Raw genomic sequence first — 25,479 nt, forward strand, 5'->3', positions numbered from 1 at the left:
AATACAGTAAAGCAATCTTGCAGTAAAGCTTACTGGTTTTTCAAGATACTGCAGTGGTTATGGGAAAAGACATAGGCTACATTTTCCTTTTCCATTCATGTTGCTTCAGTTGTTTAAGTAATGAAAAAGTTTTCTTTAGAAGTTTTATTGTGAGAAAATTCATTTGTATCCAGATATAGTGTGGTGCAAATTTGAATAGTTTGGATTAAGTGTTACATTAATTCATGAATTGTTCATCAAAAAATTCATCATTAATTTGGTTTTTTTGTTTGTGCTGGGCAGAAGTAATAGGATGTTAAATGACTGAATTTGCTTATTGCATATCTTTCAGTCACCTTGATAAAGGAAGTCACCAAATTCTTTTGGGTTATTTACACTAGTGCAAATACAGTGGCATAAATCACAATGAATAGCAAATAGTTAAAGAGTCACTTCCTTTGTTCTGTATTGCATCCCATTCAAGTGACTTCACGTGCAACATGGAATGGAAGTGGTGACTTGTTTATTTGTGGCAATTTGTTCTGTATGCCATTGCACTTACATCAGCATAAGTAAGCAAAAGGATTCTGGCCACCGGCAAGAATTACTGCATGGACAATGACAATTGCAGAAATGGTTCTTGGCTAATTGATAACTTGCAGATCCCACACCTAGTCATGTGTCTGGCAAGAGATTAGCACTTCACAGCTTAACCAGATCTGGTTCCATGTTTACTGTTGCATGTGCAGTAACACACAATAGGTTACTGACTTACATATTTTGGTACAGTTGTGTGCTATAAAGAATTGAACAAATGAAATGGAAAAATCCATTTCATTCAGTTCTGGGGGAAAAATGGTATTGGCATCATAAAATCTAAAGTATTTGTCCAAACCTGGTGATAACAAAAATGTGATAGTAATTTGAAATAGCATTTGCTGAGGCAAATGTAATGAAGGATTTATATAAATTTGTTTCATCCAATTGTGGGAATGTAAGTTTGCTTAAAGCAGTTGTGTGAAGAAATATCCAAGAACAATTTGTGGATCCACTATTCACATCGGCAAACAAAATGTGTCTGCAATCCATCTCACAATGGGTGTTTTGATTTAATCAAAGTATTATGGTGTCTAGCCCATGTTTATGTCATTGTATTTTTTATGGCAAAATGTATTGCATGACCAGTCTTGCCAAATAAATTATTCTATACATTTGTTCTTAATATTGAAATTGTATCATATTTGTCCTGTTCAATGTATCAACAGAATTTGTGCTGTTGTGCAATATGATTATGTAGTCCAGTGGTTCTTAACCTTTGTTACTCGGATGTTTTTGAACTGCAACTCCCAGAAACCCCAGCCAGCACAGTTGGTGTTGAAGGCTTCTGGGAGCTCCAGTCCAAAACTCCTGAGTAACCCAAGGTTAAGAACCAGTGATGTAGTCTACTGTCTTAAGAATTTCGGGTTACCAATAGTGACAGAAGGGAATCAATGGATATACAGTACTCAGACAGTGAACTTCTAAGAAAAATATAACCTATTTCAGAATAATCTGAACATGACTACCCTGAGCAGATGATTAGCAGTACCTTTCTGTTTCAGCTAAGGTTCCCTCTAAGTTGTGTGTGTGTGCATGACTGCTACTCCCTCCATGCAGCTTTATTCTTCCTCCACATAGTGATCACATCACATTGAGCCCCTTTGGTTCCAGTCACAATGGAACCTTGTGCATGGGGGGTGGAGTTGCGCGCACACAGAGGGGTGAAGTCATGCCCCAGCGGGGCTGAAGATTAAAGGGTACATTGGTTTCAGCACTGAACATAAATTTTCATCCTCATCCAGTATGTCATAGCCTCCTCATTTGTATGACCTTTGCCTTCCGATGATGTCTAAACTGGGAGCCAGGAGTGACAAGACTGATCCCCCACTGTGCTTCCTGGGAGAAGAGCCAGTGTTTCTATCCTTGGGCAAGCTCTACAGTCTTAGAGGGCCACCAAAACGAGGGACTGGTAAACTGCACTGAGTATTTTATTCTTAGGAAGCTCTTGCAAAGTTTTTTTAAGATCTGAATCAACTTGACATCATATCATCATCATCAAAATAGTAGTATTAACCTTATTCAGTAATTCCAGGTAGATCAAGTATAGGTAGGCTCCAATTTTTCACCCACAAAAATCACCGTGGTCCACGGCAGTCATCAACATGTCAAGGAAAGAAAGAAAAATGAAAAATTGAAGTGGCTTTGCATCTTGTTTCTATGCAAACCTGTTGATCCTGAAGGCTTTCACAAGTACAGATTGATATTTTGGATAAAAAAATATTTTTATGGAGGTGTGGGGAACAGATCCAGAGCCTGTAAAAATAATCTCAGGGATCATGTGACACAATTCCAACCCTTCTCTAAGCAACTGAAAAAACAATTGGGTACAGTATTTTTATGACTGCTTTGCATAGCTCAGTAAGATAGCTATCTGACTACAGAGCGTGATGTTGGGAGTGTCCCAGGAGAAGAGCCAGCCTGTGTAACCTTGAATAAGCTGCACAATGACAGGGTGCCTTCCAAAAGAATGATAAACAACTTCTAAGTACTCTATAACTTGAAAACTCTGTAAAGGCTATTTTTTTATATATTTGTGCTGGATGTTCCATATAGGAAGGGATAACTCTTGTTGTGCTCCACCTCTGAAATTTTTATCTAGTTCATGCTGAATTCTCCTCCAGTATGCTCCTTGAGCCTTTATAGATTTCTGCTGAGAGGTGAGATGACTTCATAAGTCAGCCTTATAATGAGAGAAGTAATATTAACTGAAGCAAGATCAGTTGCTGTCCAATGTAAAAGAATGCCCCCTTAAATAACTCTTTTTTATTTTATAAACTAAACATTACGAAATAGTACAAAATTAGGAAAGAAGAAGAAAATACACTAAGCAAAATTGAAACACAACACAAAACATATCTTACGTCCAGTGCATCTTTCCAACCTCAGAATATATCCCATGTTAGATAACAATAAATAGTGTATTGGCTCATAAAGCTTTTAGTATGGTAGTAAGCCAAGTCTGAAGTGATTAAAAATATGCTTCTGTTGTCTTTCTGGGCTGAGTTCAAGATGCTTAAGTTGACATTCAAAGCCTTTTCGGACTTTGCTACTTGTCTGAATGCCTCTTCCTCAGAATGACCTCCCATCTTACCTGCACCTCACAGTCTGGGCTATTACAGGTGGCCACCCTGAGAGAAGCCTGGAAATCAACAACCCGGAACCAGGCCTCCTCTGTAGTGGCCATCTCACTGTGGCATTCCTTGCCAACAGAGATGCGACAGGCCTCTTTCCTCCTTGGCTTCAGAAAACAAGTGAAGACATGGCTATTCATATAGGCCTTCCACAGCTTTACCTCAGATTAGTTTTGTTTTTAGTTATTGATATCCCATTATTTTTTAAACAATCGCCTCAGTTCTGCCTCCATTTTGTATCTTTTGTATCAGCTCTTTGTATATTGTTAGTACAGTATAGATTTGCTTTTCTTTGTCTGAGGTTTTAATTTGTTTATTATGGAAGTTTTATTCTATATTCATGTTGTTATATTGTTAGCCACCCAGAGTAGTGGCTTGGCCAGTAGATGAACGGGCTAAAAATTTAGATACCATGTTTCCCCAAAAATAAAACCTATCCTGAAAATAAGCCCTAGTATGATTTTTCAGGATGCTCGTAATATAAGCCCTACCCCCAAAATAAGCCCCAGTTAAGTGAACCCCCACTCTCCACCATTGTGCAGCAACCAGAACAAGATGACATGACTGTATTTGAATAAATGTAGATTGCTGTACATGAAAAAAATAAAACATCCCCTAAAAATACGCCTTAATGCATTTTTGGAGCAAAAATTAATATAAAACCCTGTCTTATTTATGGGTGGGTGGGTGGGTGGATGGATTGATAGATTTTTTAAAAAAAATGTATTTCAACTGCAGGTTAGAAAATCCCAGGTCTTGTCGCAAGGTGTTCTGAACGTTGAGAGAATTTAAAATACGTACATCTATGCATTTATATAGTTAATGTTGGTTAATATAGCTGTAAACTGTACTTGCCTATTCTGCTTAATGAAGAGTTCTGTGATGCAGAACACAATCACTCCTGTAAATAATACTACCTTATCTGTCTTGTTGTTTTGGTATCAGTATGGCAATATCTGTTTCAAATAATTCCAGCCCTTTCTTGAGAGTCATAGAGATGATTTGTTAAACCTTGTGTGACTGTGAGACAAGTACCTTAATGTGGGTTAATGCTAATGTTCCCTCTAAGCCAGGCTTGTCCCACCATGCGGCCCAGGTCAGCTCGCAATGCGGCCCAGTGCAATTTTTTATTTTTAAAGAAATTCCAATGTTTCAAGTTACACTGCCAGCGCTTGTGGCCAGAATGTGGCTGGGGCATGTCACAACAGTAGAGGGGGAGAAAGGGAAGGAAGGAAGGAGTGGGAGGGTAGGGGACAGGGGGGCTGCGTGACTACATTGTGTCGTCCCCGTCAATAGGTGGACCGCCTCCCGGCCCCATAAAGCCACCGGAGTCGAAGCTGGCAGCCTCTGCTGTCTGAGATCGCAGCTGCTGGTAAGTGCGCTTGGAGCGGGGCTGTGGAGGACGGCTAGGGCTGCCCCCCCATGCGGCCCAAACCAAATGTATGTGTGGCCCAAACCAAATTTTCATCTTCTAATGTGGCCCAGGGAAGGTGAAAGGTTGGACACCCCTGCTCTAAGCCAATGGTCCTCAACCTTGGGCCTCCAGATGTTATTGAACTACAACTCCCAGAAGCCTTCGCCACCACCTCGGCTGGCCAGGATTTCTGGGAGTTGAAGTCCAAGAACATCTGGAGGCCCAAGGTTGAGGACCACTGCTCTAAGCTACGCACACTTGCCCAGCACTCCATCAGGGTTGCATACAGGCAGCCGGTTTCTTTAGGTCCTGTTTCAAATGAAGCCCTGTCCACCCATGCACACAGAGAGTAAGGCTCCTGTGCAGAGAGACAGAAACTTATAGGGAACACTGGTTGGTGGTATCAGTTGCTTTTTTTCATGTGGATGCAAAGCACTGCTTGCCCCCAGAATGTTGAGATCTCTTTATGTTACTCTGTTTGACATGGTATACTACACTGATTTTGTACCACTATCTGAGCTGTTTGTATTGTAATCTGTCATCTTCTGAGATATTGTATGCTATGTTAACACTTAAGTTTCTTTTACTGAAAAATGATTGTTTAAATGTTTCAGAAAATAGTTTCCCATTGGTAACCTGTCTTTTTCCTCATAATTTCTTTTAAGGTATATCAATTTTTTAAAGTAACTGAACAGTCTGATAAAATTGGCTAATTCTCAGTTTTTGCAAAATAAAATTTCTTATTTAAAAATAATAAAACCAATAATGTCTTATTCTGCTCTCTGTTAAATGCATACAGAGTACTGTAGCATTTATCTGTTCATTAACTCCTTTAATTTGTTATAGTTATATTTTACCTATTATTTATATCCCCCATCCAGCATCTTCTTTTTTGTAATTACTATATTGAAATTAAAATTAAAGGCCTAGGACTCAATATCAAGTATCCTAACCAAATTTTCAAAGTGTGTTTTAGGATTATTGTAGCATGTGTTAAGGTTTTTCACTGTTTTTCTATTTCCAAGTTCTTTTTCCACCTAAAGCAGCTTGCCTAAAGAAACTTTGTCAGGTCTTTGGCTTTTAAACTTGTTTTAGAACTTGATGTCCATTCTCCTACTGCTTTCATCACTGGACCTTTTCATCCTTGAAACTTTTTCCCCCTCTCTTATTTGTCTCTCTGTCCTGGTCTCCAGATTGTCTCTTTACATTGCAAAGGATTGATCGTTACTTGTTGTCAGAATTTGGAACATTCCTTTTTAAAAAGAAACTTGTGTAACTCATTAAAAGACCTTCAAAACTACTGTAATTTGCTTCCAGTTTTAATCTCTCTTCCATTTCTGGAAATACAGTGGCGCCTTGCTAGACGATTGCCTCGTGGGACGAAAAACCCGCAAGATGATTGGTTTTTACGATCACTATGGTTCCCCGCAAGACGTTTTTTCTATGACCATGCTTCACAAGACTTTTTTTTATACCAATGCTTTGCAAAAAAAAAATTTAGACTGATGCTTCGCAGTACCTTTTTTTTTTTTTAAGACCGATGCATAGGGAACCTCGCAAGACAATTTTTTCACAAGACAATGATTTTTGCGGAATGAATTCCTAAGGCCATTCCTAAGGCCATCAGATCCCACTTGCAGATATCCTTGTATCACAGCTGTGGTCTCCCTCTGGGGCGATTTCCTTGCACTAATTCTCCATATGGAAAGTGTTAAGCTTCCTCCCCTGCTGTGCACAAAGGGTCCAGGACTCACTGCAGTATAGGAGTGTGCTCAGGACACAGGCTGTATAGACCTGGATCTTGGTGTATGCTGTCAGCTTCTTACTGAGCCGTACTCTCTTTGTGAGTCTAGAGAACATGGTAGCTGCTTTGCCAATGTGTTTCTCCAGCTCGACATCTAGGGAGAGAGTGTCAGAGATCGTTGAGCCAAGGTACACAAAGTCATAAACAACCTCCAATTCTGGCGTGGAGGTAGTAACAGAGCATAGGTCAGGGAACAGGGTAAATTACCTCAAATGGGGTAAAAGTGAAAATCCTGGGGGTAATGAGCAGAGTGCTACCCCCTCCCTCCCTCCCACCCCCACCCTCTGGAGCCAAAACTCTAATTGTAAGCCACCTCTTCCTGATACTTCCTGGTTGCAGCAGGCACTTGTAAATCAGAGATCGGAGATAAGCTTCTTGATTGGTTGCAGCTTTGGATTAGCCCCAGGCAATCAATCAATCAATCAATCAATCTGGGGCTTCTGAATGACATCTTCCTCCGGAAATGACTGCAAAGAAGCAGCAGGAGGGAAAGGATCAAGGAGCAAGCAAGGGAAGAAAGGTGCGAGAGACCTAGGACTTCATCAAGCATATTTAAATAGAGGGAGAAAATAGAGGGAGGGAGGGAGGAAATGGAGGGTGGGTGGGTGGATGGATGGATGTGTGTGTGTGTGTGTGAGTGAAAGAGAGAGTGAGTGAGTGAGTGAGTGAGTGAGACTGACTCAAAACTATGAAAAAGAACAGGCAAGAAAAAGCAAAATATTAAGGCGGGGGGAAGGTGGCTTTTTAAGGTGCTGTCTAGGTTTATCATTGCTTTCCTTCCAAGAAGCAGGCATCTTTGAATTTCGTGGCTGCTGTCACCCTCTGCAGTGATCATTGAGCCCAGGAAAGTAAAATCTGTCACTGCCTCCATATCTGCCCCTTCTATTTGCCAGGAGATGATGGGACCAGTGGCCATGATCTTAGTTTTTTTTATGTTGAGCTTCAGACCATTTTTTGCATTCTCTTCTTTCACCCTCATTAAGAGGTTCTTTAATTCCTCCTCACTTTCTGCCATGCTTTTGCGTAGTCAATGAAGCAGAAGTACTGTAGATGTTTTTATGGAACTCTCAGGCTTTCTCCATAATCCAGCGCATGTTAGCAATTTGGTCTCTAGTTCCTCTGCCCCTTCGGAATCCAGCTTGTACTTCTGGGAGTTCTCGGTCTACATACTGCTGAAGCCTACCTTGGAGGATTTTGAGCATAACCTTGCTCGAATGGGAAATGAGTGCAATTGTACAGTAGTTGGAGCATTCTTTGGCACTGCCCTTCTTTGGGATTGGGATGTAGACTGATCTTTTCCAATCCTCTGGCCACTGCTGAATTTTCCCATGATGATGATTTAAAAAATAGCTCAATTGTCCTTTGATTTTGGGCTGTGGCACCGGGGTGGGTGAGATGGCCTTTAGCCTGGTTTGTTCCTTTTTGCACACCACACATAGAATGATTAAAGTGGTAGGGAAAGCCCCCTCCCCAATTCTGCGGTGGTTGTCTCTAGCAAGCATCTCATTGCTAGCACCACTCTGGTAGCCACTGATGATGATTAAATCCTCTGCGAGCTAGCAAAAATTTAATGCAACTTGCTAGGCACGTTGGACATCTTACTACTCCCTATACCACACCATGGCTGGAGTGCAATGTGTTCCAGCAAAAATAGTGCACATCTTTATCAAATTTGGTGCATCATGCTAGTTCGGTACCCAGCCTGTGTAGATTCAATAATATTTTTAATTCAAATAATGTATGATTTCCTTCCTTTCGAATCAAGGGGGTAATGTCGGCATATATAAATTGTTTGGGGGGTAAAAGGTAAAAAAGTTCCCTGACCCCTGTAATAGCGGGAGGTGAGTCTATATCCTGGCCCATGACTTGTGTTTTCTTCAGGCTGATTGTTAGTCCAAAATATTGGCAGGCCTTGCTAAAATGATTCATGTGTTGTTGGAGGTCTTCAGCAGAGTGGGCAACAACAGCTGCATCATCAGCGAAGAGGAAGTCCCGCGTGCATTTCAGTTAGACTTTGGTCTTCACTCTCAGTCTAGAGAGATTAAAGAGCTTTCCATCTGATCTAGACCAGAGATACCTTCTGTTGCAGTTTCAAAGGCCTGCTTCAGCATGACAGCATGCTACTTGGTCTACTACTTGCCATAATGCATGGCATGCCTCATTAATGGGAGGATGGTTGCTATCTTGTCATGGAAGGGCATGCTTGGAGTTCTCACATGTTATGAGTGGCACTTTCTTTTATTTTTTTCAAAGGCATTCATTTTCTCTAGCTCTGATCAGCAATCCAATGCAAATCTTGGGAGCACATCCAAATTAAAACAAGTCTCATATCTGGACATGTTTAATTTATTTAAAATGTTTTTCCTTTCCCTTTTAAGAGAACCCAAGGCAGCTTACATCATTAAAAGACAATATTTAAAGCTAAAAATATTAAGTACACAAATATTAAAAAAGATCAAACAAATACCCCCCCCCCCACACACACACACCAGTAAGCAGAAGCAACACCAAAAAGAGATTTAAAGCACTGAGGTACAACAATCCATTTAAAATCCCCACTCAGCCAGCCAGTTACTAAGCAAAAGCCTGTCTGAAGAGAAAGGTCTTTGTAGAAGGTCAAAGGCGGAGCCAACATGGCCTTCTGTGGGAGGGACTTCCACAGTCTGGGAGCAGTGACAGAGAAGGCCCTCTCTCATTTTCCATCAAATATATCTGTTAATATGGAGGGGTAATGGGAGATGTGAACAAAATACATATGTAGGCGTACAGTTGACCAGTTGCTGTCAAGTTCACTCCAACTCATGGAGATTCCTTCCAGAGTTTTATTAGTATAAAGCATTCAGAAGTAGTTTACCATTTTCTTCTTCTGGGGGCACTCTGGCTTGTAGATCTCGAATCCTTCTTGATTCTTTGAACTCATTCACAGGTAGATAACTCCTGCTGTCATTTCCTTTGTCTAGTACTTCAGCTGAATCTTCAGGGCTCCTGTCTTTTATGAATATAGAATTACAGACACCTAGGAAGCAGAGTCCTATGCATCCTCATCTGCCATTCATGCTTATCTGAGAAATTCTGTTTTGCCTTATATGCCAAGTTTTTTTTTTTAAATCCAATATTGTGGCTGCAAAATACTGTAGAATGTTCCCTCTGAGCTACTTCATGTTACATAAGATTTGCCCATGTTGATATCGGGGTTCCTAGGTTAAATGTGAAGCATGGAGCACCCTTTTGATATGCATGATTAAGAAAAAAATATTTTCTAAGAGCTTTGGTTTTCATGTGCTTGCTGAAAATAAGCTTGACTTCTGTAGGCAGTAACTGTTGGCTTCTGGCAAGGAGAGGAGAGGTACATGAAGGACTTGGGTCATTGGTAACTGAGATAATACCCAGGGTCATTGGTAACTGAGATAATATCCAGCTTGCAGTTATGGTTTATAGTTTCTTAGAATGATCAACCAAAATACACAGACACTTTTGTTGTGTTGCATGGCATTTATTTGTAGCTTTGCAGCTGTAAATGTCAAGATATTCTGGAGAATATAAAGTTTTTCTTCAATAGTAGATACAGGAATGGTTCTTTAAGACTCTCCATCTCTATGATAAACCCAGGCAGTCTGTCTTGAGACAGAGAGCTGTTCAGTAAGGAATAGAACCTGTCATTAAGAGACCTGCTCATCTCACAAAGAGCAATTGCTTCCTTTATTGAGTCAGTTCAAATATCAGGTCTTCTTCTTTTCCTGCTACCTTCAACTTGCCTAACATCAATGTACAGTACCCTCTAATTTTCAGCCCCGCTGGTTGTGGCTCTGCCTCTCACACGTGCGACTTCACCCTTGCATGAGCACACAACTCTGCCCCCCTGCACACAGGGTTCCATCACGACTGGAACCATAGGGGTTGAACGTGATCATTGCACGGAGGAGGAAGAGAGCTGCGCAGAGGGAGGTGGAGTTGCGCCTACCCGCGTGTGAGCAGAGCTTAAAGGGAACCTCGTTTAACATTATTATGTTTTCTAGTGAGTCTTGTCCTCTTATATGTTTGATGTATAATAGTTTCAATTTGTTGACACTTCTAGTAGAGTTCAGGATTGATTGGATCTAGAATGCACTTGTTTGCTTTCTTGGCAGTCCATGATATCTGTTAAGTGCTGCATTTCAAATTAATCAGTGCTTTCAAAATTGTCTTAATTTATTATCCAACTTTTCCATCTGTACATAATAGTCAAGAATACCATAGTCTGAACAATTTTTTACCTTGTTCTCCATCAAGACATCCTTCTCATAGGAATATTTTCTAGATATAGCTACCATCCAAGTTCCATTCTCCTTTTGAATTCCTAATTATAATCCCTCTTTTAATTAATTAATAAAACTAATAAAACTAATAAAACTAATAATACTAATACTAATAATACTAATAATACTAATACTACTACTACTACTACTACTACTACTAATAATAATAATAATAATAATAATAATAATAATAAGAAGAAGAAGAAGAAGAAGAAGAAGAAGAAGAAGTTTTTAAGGCAACTGGCCACGGGAGGGTGGGCTCTGTGCATGTCCCCACCTCTCAGCTGAGAGTCAGGAACATGCACAGTTGCAGAGATAGCAGGCTCTGCTCCCAGCAGGGAAGCCTGGCTGATGTCTCTCAAGATAGTTGCGGCAGCAAAAGGACAAGGCAGGGGAGCAACTAGGGTAGTGGGAAGGAGGCAGGCTGTGTGTGTGTAAACAAATCAGGAATTTAAACCATGAAAATTCATTGGTTCAGGAAAGTTCACATCCTCCAAGTTTGAATGACCCAAATCAACAAACCAGTGATTTTTGCTGAATTTCCTGGTTTGTTTTTTAATTTGTGCCCATCTGTAATTTCAGTTTTCTTCTTGTCCACAGTAAAGTTATATAATCTTCTGTAGCCATTATTTTTTACTTCTTAATATTCATTTGTAATCCTGCTTTTGCACTTTCTTCTTTGAAATTCATCAGTAATTATGTTAGATTAGAGATGTATGTATTTGAATTTTTGGACTGCAACTCCAAAAACATCCAGGCAAAATGGCCACTAGCCATGTCACATGAGGAATTCTGGGAATTGTAGTCTAAAACACAAATGTACACACTTTGTCAGTGCTACTTTCTGCCAAGAGTGTGGTATTCATCTGCTTATCTTAAACCATTTATGTTTCTTTCTTTGCTCCTCCTTAGCTGTGTCTAACCTGGCTTTCTATATGGTGTGTTCTACATATAAATTGAATATACAAGCCAGTTTTAATATAAGTTTATTAATGCTGCTGCGGTCATAAAATCATTAGCTTACACTCAAGAGGAGATAAAATTTTGACCTTAGGATCAGTAGACATACTAATCAAAGGGCTGTTCCTGATACAATGGACAAGAACAGATATACACCATGAAGGAGTTATTGCAAGTGTACATCATACCTCTCACAAACAGAATGCATGAGGCAATGTTTTTGATGAGGTCTCATATATGGAAAACTGGAGTGGAGATTAGATTCTTTTGGTCCTCTGAATAACTTTCAAACACAAAGTTACTCATTCTGTAGTAATTCAAATTTAATTGTTTTGTGAGGTGTCTTAACGTACGTATGTGCATATGTGTATAAATTTCATTTTCCTGTTATAGACTCATGATATTTGGAAATATTACTCTTTTTCCAGATAAAAATGACTCTGGAAAAATTGTTAAAGATTTATACAGAGGTGTCACATGTTTGTTGGAAGTGTGAAGTGCAAGAGGGAAGCCTTTACCATATGTGGTGGACTTGTAGAGTAGTGAAACAATATTGGATAGCAGTACATACTCTGTTACAAAAAATACTATGTAATGTTCCACTAACTCCAGAATTATTTTTACTGAGTATTATACCAGATAATGTAGTTAAGACAAGTCACTGCAGCCAGAATTCTTTATGCTAAGAACTGGAAGAATCGGAGATACCAAAACAAGAGGAACTCATTGAGAAGATATGGCAAGTGGCAGAAATGGATATTCTATAAGAAGTATTGAAAGACTGTCCAATACAAAAGGCATCTGAACGATTGGATTTATTATATAAATGGCCTGAGTCACCAGATAGTGTTTGAATAACATAGAATTAAACTAAGATGTAACTGTAAGTTGAAACCTGGGGGACAATCAAATTGTAGAAAGGTGAAAAGTCAACTTGATATCGCAACATGAACAAACAGATTGGATGACAGTACATTTTGTGTTCTCCTTTCCCCTCTTTTTCCCCCATATCCCCCTCTACCTTTTGTACTCCTTAACCGTATCCCTAGTTTTTTAAAATAAAAAAATAATTGTTTTTTTAAAAAGGAAATATTACTCTTAGTAGATGCTTATTGTTAACCTGTTTGGAACTACCAGTAGTAGAACAAACAAGATACTCTCATCATTACCCACGTTTCACAAGCAGTTGTTCAAATAAAGATTTGTGTTTGCTGAAAGAGGGTGCAATTATAGTGATGTTTCATTTGACTTCAAGCAAAAAGAAAAGAAAAACACTATCTGATCCATTGCTGGTTCATTATTATACTATGTCTCCCAGTGTTTCTAATATTACTGCTTTCTATTTCAAGTTTCAAATGTACAGACTGTGGGCGTCTCCTTCAAACAGCTCAGTGGCAAAGAGCACTTACTTAGTTGGACTTCAGTCCAACATTTGCTTCGTTATCCTGACTCTGCTGGTGTCTTTCCCCTCTGCTTCCTTTAGTCTAATGCTTCCCTTTTTTATTTCTATGAGTTCATAAATTAGTTACTGAAAAAGGTCAAAGACTGAAACAATAGTGTACTAATTTTTAGCACAACAGTATACAGTAACAGGCTTAAAACGTTAACGAATGAGGTAGCAAGTCTGCTTTTCATCTTGTGTTTCTTTCAGTTAGACTTTAACTAGAGCAGACACTGAAACCATTCCAAGTAGAAAAGCTGGGTGATGAAATATGACACATGGAGGGAAAGAGAATTGGCAGGGAGCCCTGAGGCACAAATAGCCCTTTGCCCCTGAAGCATATTTACAGGATGGAAAATAATGTTAGCAGTGATGTTTCCTTTTATTCTGAGATTTGTTTTGCAGATTCATTCCTTAATGTATATTGTATGGCTGTTATTTCTATATCAAGATGGATTTTTTTTGTTTTCTGTGTGCCACATCTGTTGTATGGTGGGTCTGCAAACTGCTGAATTTTTAACAGGCTGTAGCAAAGTGACAAGGATTTAGTTGGGAAAGGGTGCGGTGCCATCATTTAATCACTATTATCTCTTTTTTCCAGTTTGTATCTCTGGTAAAAAAAAATTAAGTGGATATTTTACAGTGAAATAAATTATCATATGAACTGCTTAATCAGAAACAGGGGTTTCCTGGCACATCCTGGCTGAATTATACCACTCTCATTCTGTCTGCTATTTTCTTTCTCATACTTTTGATCTGCTCAATAACCAAGGTTGTCCAAGAGAAGCAACAAGTAGCTGGTGACATAAAATATTTGTCTCTGCTGAGCAGCTAATGTGATGTATGCCTACCCCATGGTAGTTGACTGAGCTAGCAATTTTATATAAAGTCATCTCATCCTTGTCAAGAATATTGGCAATGTTTTGCAAAAGCTGTGATACAGCTGAAAGCCTAAGATGTTTGATTGTTCCAGCATCTAAGACTGTATTGTCATTGCTGTTATTGAGTGTATTGAATAGGTATAGTGTGTCAGGTCTGTCTATATATGAGCTGTTAATGTGAGTTTTTCAAAGTGGGAAAGTGTGTGTACATGCCCATGGTATATACAATGCATCTATAGATATCTGTTGCTCACTAGCCCTACTCACAGATGGTTGCAATGGATAGCAGGCAATTGCATAATCCTTCCAGTCCATAGCTGAATAGAGGGGAGAGGCTAGGAGCTCAGATACATACTCAGGGGAGTAGCCATTGTTTACAAAAACACCCTTCAGGTTGCTAGGCTCTCTGCTCTGGTGATGCCAAGTCTAGAGCCCCTCCACATGTAGATTGGGGCCAGGGATGGTATAGGGATATTGCTGGGTTACCGCGCTCCCCGTGACCCAGCCATTTCCTTACTGGAGCTGGCGGACTTTGTCTCCACAGCACTGTTGGCGTCCCCAAGACTTTTGGTCTTGGATGACTTCAACATGCATGTGGAGGCAGAGGTTTCTGGTCCAGCTCTTGAGTTCTTGGAGACATGGCCTCCTTGGACATGTCCCAACATGTCAAAGGCCCTGCCCATGTGGATGGCCACACACTGGACCTGGTGTTCTCCACTGAGCAGAGTGAGTGTGCTCCAATGCTGACTGATCTAGTGTCTGTCCCCTTTTCATGGTTGGATCACTGCCTAATTAAATGCAATCTTGCAGTGCCTCTTCCTCCCCCCAGGGAGCAAAGACCTGTTTTAATGGTTCGCCCTCGAAGGTTATTGGATCCTATAGGATTCCAGGACACCATGAGAAGGATTACGGTCAATTTGACTGGTGCTCCTGTTGAGGCCCTTGTTGATGGCTGGCTGGCCACCACCACCACCAGGGCTGTTGACACGATCACACCTAAACGCCCTCTCCAGCACAGAGATCACCTTTCACCCTGATTTAATTCAGAGCTGTGATCAATGAAGTGAAATAGGAGAAGGCTAGAGTGCATATGGAGGCGGAACCTGATGGAAAGTACAGTGGGGTCTTGACTTGAGAACTTAATCCGTATTGGAAGGCGGTTCTCAAGTCAAAAATCTGTAAGTCAAGTCTCCATTGACCTACAGTGCATTGAAAACCGATTAATCCCGTAACAGGCCGTTTTTGTTCCATTTTGGTTTTTTTCTGGTCTGTAAGTCAAATCTCAGTCTGCAAGTCAAACCTAAATTTTGCGGCCAGAGAAGTCTGTAACTCAAAAAGTCTGTAAGTCAAGCCATCTGTAAGTCAAGGGTCCACTGTAATCAAATAGCTGTCAGGATCGTGACTAACCTCTACCAATCTAAGGTGAAGGCTGCTAGCCAATCTTACTTTGCTGCCCGGATAAGCAAAGCCTCCAAACAGCAGGCGGAACTTTTCCGTATAGTTCATGATCTATCCACAGTTGATCATAGTGACTGGCCTCCCATTAACATATCACCTGACCAATTTGCAGCCTTTTTAAAATAAAAAATTGAGGCCATCCGCCGGGATCTTGCCCCCTATTTGAAAACAGTGGATCGAGCTGAGACGTCCAGCACTCCATCTTGCCTGATGAGACTTAACCACTTTCAACCTGTGATGTCAGACATGGTGGACAAAGTGCTTGACTGCTGTTGTGCCACCACCTCCCTTGCCCAGCCTGGCTAATCAGAGCAGCCAGGCCTATAACATCTGAATGGACTATGGCAATAATTAATGGGTCTCTCCAGAAGGGCAAGGTTCCCTTTGCCCTCAAGGAGACACTCATTAGGCCCATTAAGAAGAAACTGAGCTTGGTGGTCGACAATATTGGTAATTATAGGCCTGTCACCAGTGTTTCTTTCCTCTGCAAGGTAGTTGAGAGGGTGGTGGCCAATCAGCTGCAGGCTCTTCTGGAGGAAACCAGTGCCCTGGATCCATTTCAGTTGGGCTTCAGGCCGTGCCATGGCACAGAAACAGCAGTGGTCGCCCTGTTTGATTACCTGCTGAGGGAGGCTGACGGGCAAAATGTCTCTGCTGGTCCTTCTCAGTCTCAGTCACCTTTGATGCTGTCGACCACGGTATTCTCCTGGGGAGGCTCTCTGAGTTGGGAATTGGTGGCTAGGCTCTTGTCTGGCTCCGTTCCTTCTTGGAGGACCGTCCCCAGAGAGTGCAGATTGGAGAGAGTTTCTCGGCCCCGTGGAGCCTCAACTATGGGGTTCCGCAGGGCTTGATTATCCAATGCTGTTTAACGTCTATATGAGGCCGCTGGGAGGGGTCATCAGGGGATACGAGGCTTCATGTCATCAGTATGCTGATGATACTCAGCTCTACATCTCCTTTTTTCCAACAACAGTGGATGCTGTCTCATCCCTTGAGCACTGCCTGGGGGCTGTTCAGCAATGGATGCAGGTGAATGGACTGAGGCTGAATCTGGGCAAGACAGAGGTCCTTCGGGTGGGTGCCCCAGACATCAATGGTCTGGGAAACTCCCTTTCCTTTGGGGGGGGTGACTCTTATCACCAAGAGTGAGGTTTGCGGCTTGGGTGTACATCTGGACCCAGTGCTCACCATGAAGACCCGTGTGTCATAAGTGGTCTGTTCCACACATTTCTACCTCTGGCGGATTGCCCTATCTTGATGTGGGGGGGGCTCACCACTTTGGTCCATGTGCTCGTAGTCTCAAGATTAGACTGCTGTAATGCACTTGACGCGGAAACTTCAGATGGTACAAAATGCAGTGGCCGGACTTCTTACAGGGGTGAAAAGGTACCAACATATTTCCCCCATGCTGGCCGCCTTGCATTGGCTGCCCATTCGTTTCTGCATTGATTTCAAAGTTCTTACGATTATATATAAAGCCCTAAACGGTTTAGGACCTCGATATCTGACAGAGCGCCTTCTCCCACCCAGTTCTGCCAGAGTCACTCATTCCAGCCAGGCTGGGCGGCTGAGGGGCCTAACGCCGAGGGAGGTCCGGAAGGAAAGAATGAGGAACTGGGCCTTCTCGGTAGTGGCCCCTCGCCTCTGGAACAACTTGCCCGTGGACATCCGCCTGGCTCCCTCTCTGGGTGTCTTCAGAAGTAAACTCAAGTCTTGGCTATTTGGGCAGGCTTTCCCTCCTGCTGTATCTTAAATTCACCCTCTTGGATTTATTGCATGTTTATTGGTTTAACTGTTTTTAAATTTGTAATGCCACCCGGAGTAGACCTTTGGTCTAGATGGACAGGTTATACATCTAATAAATAAATAAAATAAATAATACTTTGTTTGAGCTTCATGGTTTTTTTTTTACCTGATCCTGTGCTGTTTTTCATAGCTATATCCTATATACTTTCAGGAGGACTGTCCTGATTTTATAGTTCAACTGTCTCTTGGACTGTTAATAGTAGTCAGAATCCTGTTAAAAATTTACTCTTGAATAAGTGAAAACACATAAATTGTGGCAGCGAATTGCAGATAATTAGCAAGGGGCCAGTTGTCTACCTGTTACACAACAGCACCTTGTTATTTAATGAGTTCTTCTTTCCCTCATCTTTATATATAAAAAAAATCTATTCTACCTAATATTATATTTTTCTTTGTATTCTAAAATTTACCAGACAATTCAGCTTGCAAGAAGTTCAGTATTTTCTGTTGTTGAGAGTTACATTCAGGCAACAGTAGAGTTAACTTGTCTAGGTTGAAATTTATGCTGCAAATTATAGCATAGCCAGAAGCTGAAGACTGTTCATTTAAAAAAAGTTTATAATAGGGTCCAGGGCCATGCATATATTTTGTGAGTAGCACCCGCACCCCCCTCCATTGAGACACCAGAACTATGAGCAGGAACAGGCTCGTTTATTGTAATGGCTTGAACTGAAACAAGGCCAACATGACTTTAACAAGGTACTCAAATGTCTCTATGGCTGCCAGGGAGTTTACATTCTCCCAAACAGCTCTGTTCATGGGAAACAGTTCTCTATAGTCCTTATTGTGGGGTAGAGGATATCCTTGCCTCCTCAGCCAGCTCAAGAAAATACCTCAGGTGTGCCACAGCAAGGGTGCTGAATGCACGTCTGCAGCAGCCCTTGCAGCTTTTGCAGCTGCTGCTGGGTGGTCACCAGCTGCAGCCGTGGGTCCATATGTATGGTCTGTGCAGACACAGGAGGGCTCACCCGGTTGGCAGAGAATAGATGAAAGTTGGATGGGAGGAGGACTGTCTGGCTAGCGAGAGAGATACTACTCAAAGTAATCTGGCGGTAAGGCTATTCACCCGTTTTGCTTCTTCTGACAGTGGCGCACTGTGCACTAGTTTTCTAGCCCTTTCATTTCCCACTGTCCAACTTCATCCTGGCACACTCAGGCTTCCTCCTCTAACAAAGAATTCCTCCCAATGGCCAATTTTGAGATCTTTGTGATAGATCATCTCCCATCCATCAATGGAGCACTCCAATGTCAGCAGCACCTCCGGGCCTCGAACACCTCCCAGTCTTCAGCATATGCCCAGCAGTTCTCCTTCTCTTCCTCACTCTCCTCCAAGGTTCCGTCTAAGCTGGGTGCATGTGTGTGCACGTCTCTGCCTCCCTGCGCACAGTTGTCTTTCTCTGTGCAGCAGTCCTGCTAGATGCTGGTCACAGTGGAACCCAGTGTGTGGGGGGCAGAGTTGCGATAGAGAGAGGGAGGTGGAGTCCCACCCAGTGGGGCTGAAAATTAGAGGGTACGTTGCTCCCCTCCTTTAATTCCTAGCCATCCATGACCACATGTGTGGCTTTTAGGGCGTCATTTGTGGCACTGCCCCAATCCACAGTCCCGGTACTCTTGGAGAGGTGGAAAGCCCCCACTCCCCAGTAGAAAAACAAGACTAGTCTCACATACGCATTCTAGAGAACTACGTTTTCTGAAAGAAGTAGGTTCTATAATTGCACCTGAGCAAATGAAATCACTTCAGTTTTGAGGTAATATTGGGACCTGAGTGATAATACTATCTCATTTAAATATGGCACATAGATACGTATCTCATGAAGAGTTTAGTTTATTCCATTACAGCAATGTAAATGAACAATAGTTTTCTTCTCCTTCCAGGAATTTACAGGCAGCCATTGGAGCTTATTATGATTTTGAGAGTCCAAACATCAATGTACCCTCCATGTCGTTTGTAGAGGATGTGACCATAGGAGAAGGAGAGTCCATCCCTCCGGATACCCAGTTTACAAAAACGTGGCGGATACAAAATACAGGTACATGGGGGGGGGGCATCTTCATGGTTTTTGTCTTCATACTGGTTTCCGATTCTCTTCCCCCCATCATTATGTAAAATTAATTTGTTTTTAGCAGCAGCATTCTTTTTTGAGAAATGATTAAGAGCGATGGTGTTCTCTGTGTTAGGACTTTTAGAAGTTTTAGCCAATGTGCCCACTAGTCAGGAATTCTTGGAGCTGGAGTCTAAAACATCTGGAACACTAAAGGCTGAGAACCACTGATTTAGAAGAATATGTATTTAAAGTCAGTTGGTCACGCAGAAGGATATTTTTATCTGTTTTCAGAACAAAAGTTTTCCTATAACACTCAGTACAGTGTCAAAGGTAGGAATAAGAAGGACTTACTGTTCCATACTTGATGAGAACATCTTTGATTTCTGTGCCACCGCAAGCTTAGTAGAAAGCACAATGATTCCCTGCCTGGCACTTCTTCTGATGCTCAGGTGATCTCTTGCCCTTCTCATAATAGCTGTGCAGCATTTCAGATACCTTCTTGCATGGTGTAATGTGACATAGGCAAATTAATGCCTGTGCTTTCTGAGCTTGGGGATAGTTTAGGCCAGGGTCCATCCATAGTCTCATATGGTGTGCCTTGGAGCTACTCTGAATTAATCGGTTAGAATTAGGCTCATCCTAATCCTGAATGAGGGGAAGTGATGATTTTTATCACCATGACTTTTGACTGGCTAACGGGATCAGTCTAGTGGATTCCTCTACCTAGCACCTTTAACAATTTTTATGCTTGATATCAGATATGATACCAGAGATAAATCCACATATTGCCTTACTTAAGCAGCTGGAATTGATGCAAATTGGCTTTTGCCTCCTCCCCCCCCCCTTTGATTTTCAGTAGGTTCACTTTCTTCGTTTTTGTGACCTGTCCAAAGTATTCTTACTTGGTAAGAGGCAGGAGAACAAATCACAAAAGCCTTCTTAATGTAAGAACAAACCATGGTATGTTACATCTGAGCTGGTCCAAAGTTATTTATTTGTTTGTTCAATTTATATACCACCCATCTGACCAACAGCCACTCTGAGCAGTTCACAGTACAAAAATAGCACAAACAAAATCATAAAATACAAATAAATTCTAAAATAAAACATAACAATATCAGACAATATAAAATGCATTCTAAAACACCTAAACATTGAGAGTGGTGGTAATCATTGGCTTCTGTTTCAATGGGCTCCATGGATGACATAATTTGAAAAGCCTACCAGAATAATCAGGTTTTTAGTTGTTTCTTAAAAGTCCCTGGTGAAGGGGCCAGGCAAATAGTAGATGGCAGTTGATTCCATAGCCAAGGAGCAGCTGCCGAAAAGGCCCCATTTCTTGTTTACTCTTTCTGGGCCTCTCTTGGTGTCAGCATCCTCAGTCATCCTGCCTAGGATGTGCAGGTAGGATGGGCAGTCCCGGTTGGAATAGGCATTCTGTCAGATATTGAGGTTCTAAACCATTTAGAGCTTTTAGGTTAAACTATCACCTTGAAGTTGGGATGGAAGTGGACAGGTGACCAGTGTAAGGCAGCCAAAATCAGAGAGATATGTTGGTATCTATTAGCTCCATTTCAGGAGTCTGGCTGCCATGTTATGGACCTGCTGAAGTTTTTGTTTCAGTCTGATGGGTAGCCCCATATAGAGAGCATTATACTAGCCTTCTCTTGAGACTACCAGTGTGAGAGTGATGAGGGACCTGGTGTCAAGGTAGAGGTGCAGCTGAGCAATCCGCTTGAGGTGAAAATAGGCAGACTGGATCACAGAGGCTATCTGGATGTCCATTGACAGTGCAGGATCTAGTAGGATGCCCAAACTGCGCACCTCATTCTTACCAGAGAGAGTAATCTCTCCAAAGTAAAGGGGGGCACCCAATCTGCAGACAGCAGGGACACCCACCCAAAGGACCTCTATCTTGTCCAGATTCAGTCTCGGTCTCTTATTCCCCCATCCACCCCAGTGCAGTGCCAGAAAGTACTCATTGCACAGCATCCGTTGCAGAAGGATGGAAAGAGAGAGTTGGGCGTCATTCGCATATTGGTGACACAGAACTCCAAATCTTCTGTTGACCTGCCCCAGGGGCCTCACATAGATATTAAATAACATCAGATAGATGATTGATCCCTGAGGAATTCCACAATTGAGAGTCCAAGGGGAGGAGACCATCTTCCCAAGTTGCACCCTCTGGGGATGGTCCTTGAGGAAGGACTGGAGCCAGGACAAAGACATACCACTAATTCCCTAACTCCAAGAGCCTCCCCAGGAAGATACCATTGTCAGTGGTATGAGAAGCTGCTGAGAGATTGAGGAGGACCAGCAGGGACATGTTGCCTCTGTCAGCCTCCCTTCCATAAGTTGAACCCAAGAGGCCTGGGCATTTTCCCAAACTTGCTTTCTTTCCATTCAATTTAATTTCATTGATTTTATATACTGCCCAATTCATGTGAGACGTGTCATCATTAAGTGCAGCTCTTCTCTAACACTAGCTAATGTTTGTTTTTTGTGCTTTGAATATCTGTGTGCATGTAGATTTCACTCTGACAGTACTAAGTAGTTTGAGAGTTCTGGGATGTGTCTGGATATATTATGATTTTTCAAACATTTTTATTTATTTATTTATTTATTTATTTATTTTATTTATTCAATTTATATGCCGCCCAAACTACCCAGAGGTCTCTGGGCGGCTTACAATAATTAAAATTCAATATAGCAAAAGATAAAATAATTAAAATACAATTAAAATACAATTAAAATTGCCATCAGACCCACAGCTAATATAATTTCAATTAAAAGCCTTCTGGAACAGGAAGGTTTTGACCTGGCGCCGAAATGTCATCAGCGTCGGCGCCAGACGAATCTCAGTCGGGAGGGCATTCCATAGTCTGGGGGCAGCTGCCGAAAAGGCCCTTTGTCTACAAGCCGTCCCTCTTACCTCCTTAAGGGACGGCTCTTTCAAAAGGGCCCCCTGGCTAGATCTTAACTGCCGGGTAGGTTCATATGGAAGGAGGCGGTCCTTCAGGTATCCAGGGCCCAAGCCGTTTAGGGCTTTATATGTCAAAACAAGCACTTTGAATTGGGCCCGGGCAGCAACTGGTAGCCAATGTAACTTATACATAATCGGCTTGATATGTTCCGTGGCAGCTGCACCACTCACCAGCCGCGCAGCTCGATTCTGGACCAGTTGCAATCGCCGGACCGTCTTCAAAGGCAGCCCCACGTAAAGCGCATTGCAGTAATCTATGCGGGATGTTACCAGTGCATGTGTGACTGTCATGAGACTCTGCTCGTCCAGGTAGGGCTGTAGCTGGTATAATTTCCGCAGCTGAAGGAAGGCGCCCCTGGCCACCAAGTCCACCTGGGCTTCCAGTGTTAGACTGGGGTCCAGGAGCACCCCCAAGCTGCGGACCCTGTCCCTTAGGGGGAGTGTAACCCCATTCAGGGCGGGGAAATGGCCCTCCAGCCTGTCCGGCGAAGCACCCACTAACAGCACTTCCGTCTTGTCTGGATTGAGTTTCAATTTATTAACCCTCATCCAGTCCATTATCAGGTCCAGACACGAGTTCAGCACAGAAACTGCCTCACCTGGATTGGTGGAAAACGAGAGGTAGAGCTGAGTATCGTCAGCATATTGCTGACTCCTCAGCCCAAACCTCCTGATGACCTCTCCCAGCGGTTTCATGTAGATGTTGAACAGCATGGGGGACAGTATTGAGCCCTGAGGAACCCCATGACATAACTGCCATGGGGCAGAGCAACTGTCCCCCAGCACCACCCTCTGGACACGGTCAGCCAGGAAGGAGCGGAACCACTGTAAAACAGTGCCCCCAACTCCCAACCCAGCCAGCCTATCCAGAAGGACACCATGGTCGATGGTGTCGAAAGCCGCTGAGAGGTCCAGGAGTATCAACAGGGTCACACTCCCCCTGTCTCTCTCCCGGCAAAGGTCATCGTACAGGGTGACCAAGGCAGTCTCTGTACCAAAACCCGGCCTGAAACCCGATTGAAATGGATCCAGAAAATCCGTTTCATCCAGCAGCGCCTGGAGTTGCCCGGCCACAACCCGCTCCAACACCTTGCCCAAATAAGGGAGGTTCGCCACTGGTCGGTAGTTGACCACCAGCCTTGGGTCCAGGTTAGGCTTTTTAAGGAGTGGTCGAATCACCGCCTCTTTCAAGGCGGTAGGGACCACTCCCTCTCTCAGAGAGGCATTCACGGCCTCCTGGACCCAGGTGCGAACCCCCCTGGCTGATCTTCCAATTAGCCAGGATGGGCAAGGGTCGAGCGGAGTGGTGGTAGAACGGACAGATCCAAGCACCCTGTCCACATCATCAGGTCTCAACAATTGAAACTCATCCATTAATACTGGACCTAAGCACGGCGCACTGGACACATCCTCTGATTCTGCAGTAACTGTGGAGTCCAACCCACTGCGAATCTGAGCGATTTTTCCCTCAAAATGTATAGCAAACTCATCACAGCGAGCTGATGAGCAGTCCGGGACCTCCACCGGATTTCCCGGTTGAAGAAGATCCCGGACCACCCGAAACAGCTCTGCTGGACGACATTCTGAGGAAGCAATACGGCTGGAGAAATATTGCCGTTTCGCCAGCCGTATTGCCACGAAATAGGCCCGATAATGGGCTCTAAGTCGTGTTCGATCGGACTCCCAGCGGGATTTCCTCCACCTGCGCTCCAGCCGTCTCCCCTCTCGCTTCATCGCCCGCAGTTCAGAAGTATACCAAGGAGCTGTCTGGGCTCGGCGAGCAGGGAGAGGACGCTTAGGCGCAATCGTGTCAACTGCCCGGGTCATCTCCCTATTCCATAGGGTGACCTGAGCTTCGACAGGAGCGCCGACCATATCAGACGGATAATCCCCCAGAGCATTCAGGAATCCATCTGGATCCATTAGTCTCCGAGGGCGGATCATCTTAATAGATCCCCCACCCTTGCAGAGGGAAGAAGACGCTAATAGACTGAACTTGACCAGGAAGTGGTCTGACCATGACAATGGGGTCACGACCAGCCCCTCCACATCCAAACCACCATCTTCCAGTCCCGTTGAGAAAACCAGGTCCAAGGTGTGGCCCTTCTCATGCGTCGGACCGATGACACATTGAGACAGCCCCATGGTTGTCATGGTGGCCATGAAGTCCTGAGCCGCCCCAGTCAAGGCAGCCTCGGCATGGATGTTGAAGTCCCCCAGCACCAACAGCCTGGGAGTCCTCAACATCAGGTCCGAGACTACCTCTGTCAGCTCAGGCAGGGAGACTGTTGGTACGCAGCAGGGTGGGCGGTACACCAACAGAATCCCTAACCTGTCTCGCGAGCCCAACACACAATACAGGCCCTCGAGACCTCCTCTCAAAGGGACAGGAAGCCTGGTCAAGGAGATAGAACTCCTATAGACTATAGCAACTCCCCCTCCCCGACCCTCTGAGCGACCCTGGTGCTGGACTGAGTACCCAGGCGGACATAGCTGGGAGAGGGGAACACCACCCTCCTCTCCCACCCAGGTCTCAGTAATGCACGCCAGGTCAGACCCCTCATCCAGAATTACATCATGGATGAGGGCAGTTTTATGTTGTACTGACCTGGCGTTCATCAACAGCACCGTGTGGCTCGAGGGTTTGCTGATATGGTCGCCTGATACCATCTGGTTGGGGGTAGAACTAGAAGAGGGGATAGATGTAAGATATCTAACCTCTCTTCTCCTACGCGGGCATGTCCTACCCCCACCGCCATTCCTTCCCCTACCCAGCACCACCTCAATGGCTGCCCCCTCCAACACCCTCCCCCCTTCCTGTTCCATTAGATCCACTGTGGGTCTCTTCTTCATTGACAGCAATTAATAACAATTTAAAAACATTTAAAACATATATAAAATATATGAGTCGTCACATACTGAAAACAATACTTTGCTGCAGATGTGACAACGCTTCAGAGTTAGAAAAGTAATAAAACTTTATTATGTTTCAGAAATACCTTATACTTTAATGTAAATCTGGTTATAAAATTTGGTTTCATGCATCTACATGAGAGAGGATGGGGGTTTGTCCTTTTCTGAAAGAAATGAGGATTATTAGCTTTAGGTTGATTTAGTTGAGTTACCTGATTCAACGTCCCCATAAGGCAATAAAGTGGCATTGGATCAGCAGATTCAAAACTG

General features: G+C 43.1%; 1 protein-coding gene across 1 annotated transcript in view; it reads left to right on the forward strand.

The window, feature by feature from the left end:
* The window catches only part of ILRUN (inflammation and lipid regulator with UBA-like and NBR1-like domains), a 58,716-nt gene that overhangs the window by 9,307 nt on the left and 23,930 nt on the right, over positions 1-25,479 (forward strand). The window contains exon 2 of the mRNA XM_020796082.3: positions 19,144-19,298. Coding sequence (XP_020651741.1) covers positions 19,144-19,298 — 155 coding nt within the window. The remainder of the gene's footprint in view (positions 1-19,143; positions 19,299-25,479) is intronic.

The sequence above is a fragment of the Pogona vitticeps genome, chromosome 4 (assembly GCF_051106095.1).
Source record: "Pogona vitticeps strain Pit_001003342236 chromosome 4, PviZW2.1, whole genome shotgun sequence".
Taxonomy (NCBI): domain Eukaryota; kingdom Metazoa; phylum Chordata; class Lepidosauria; order Squamata; family Agamidae; genus Pogona; species Pogona vitticeps.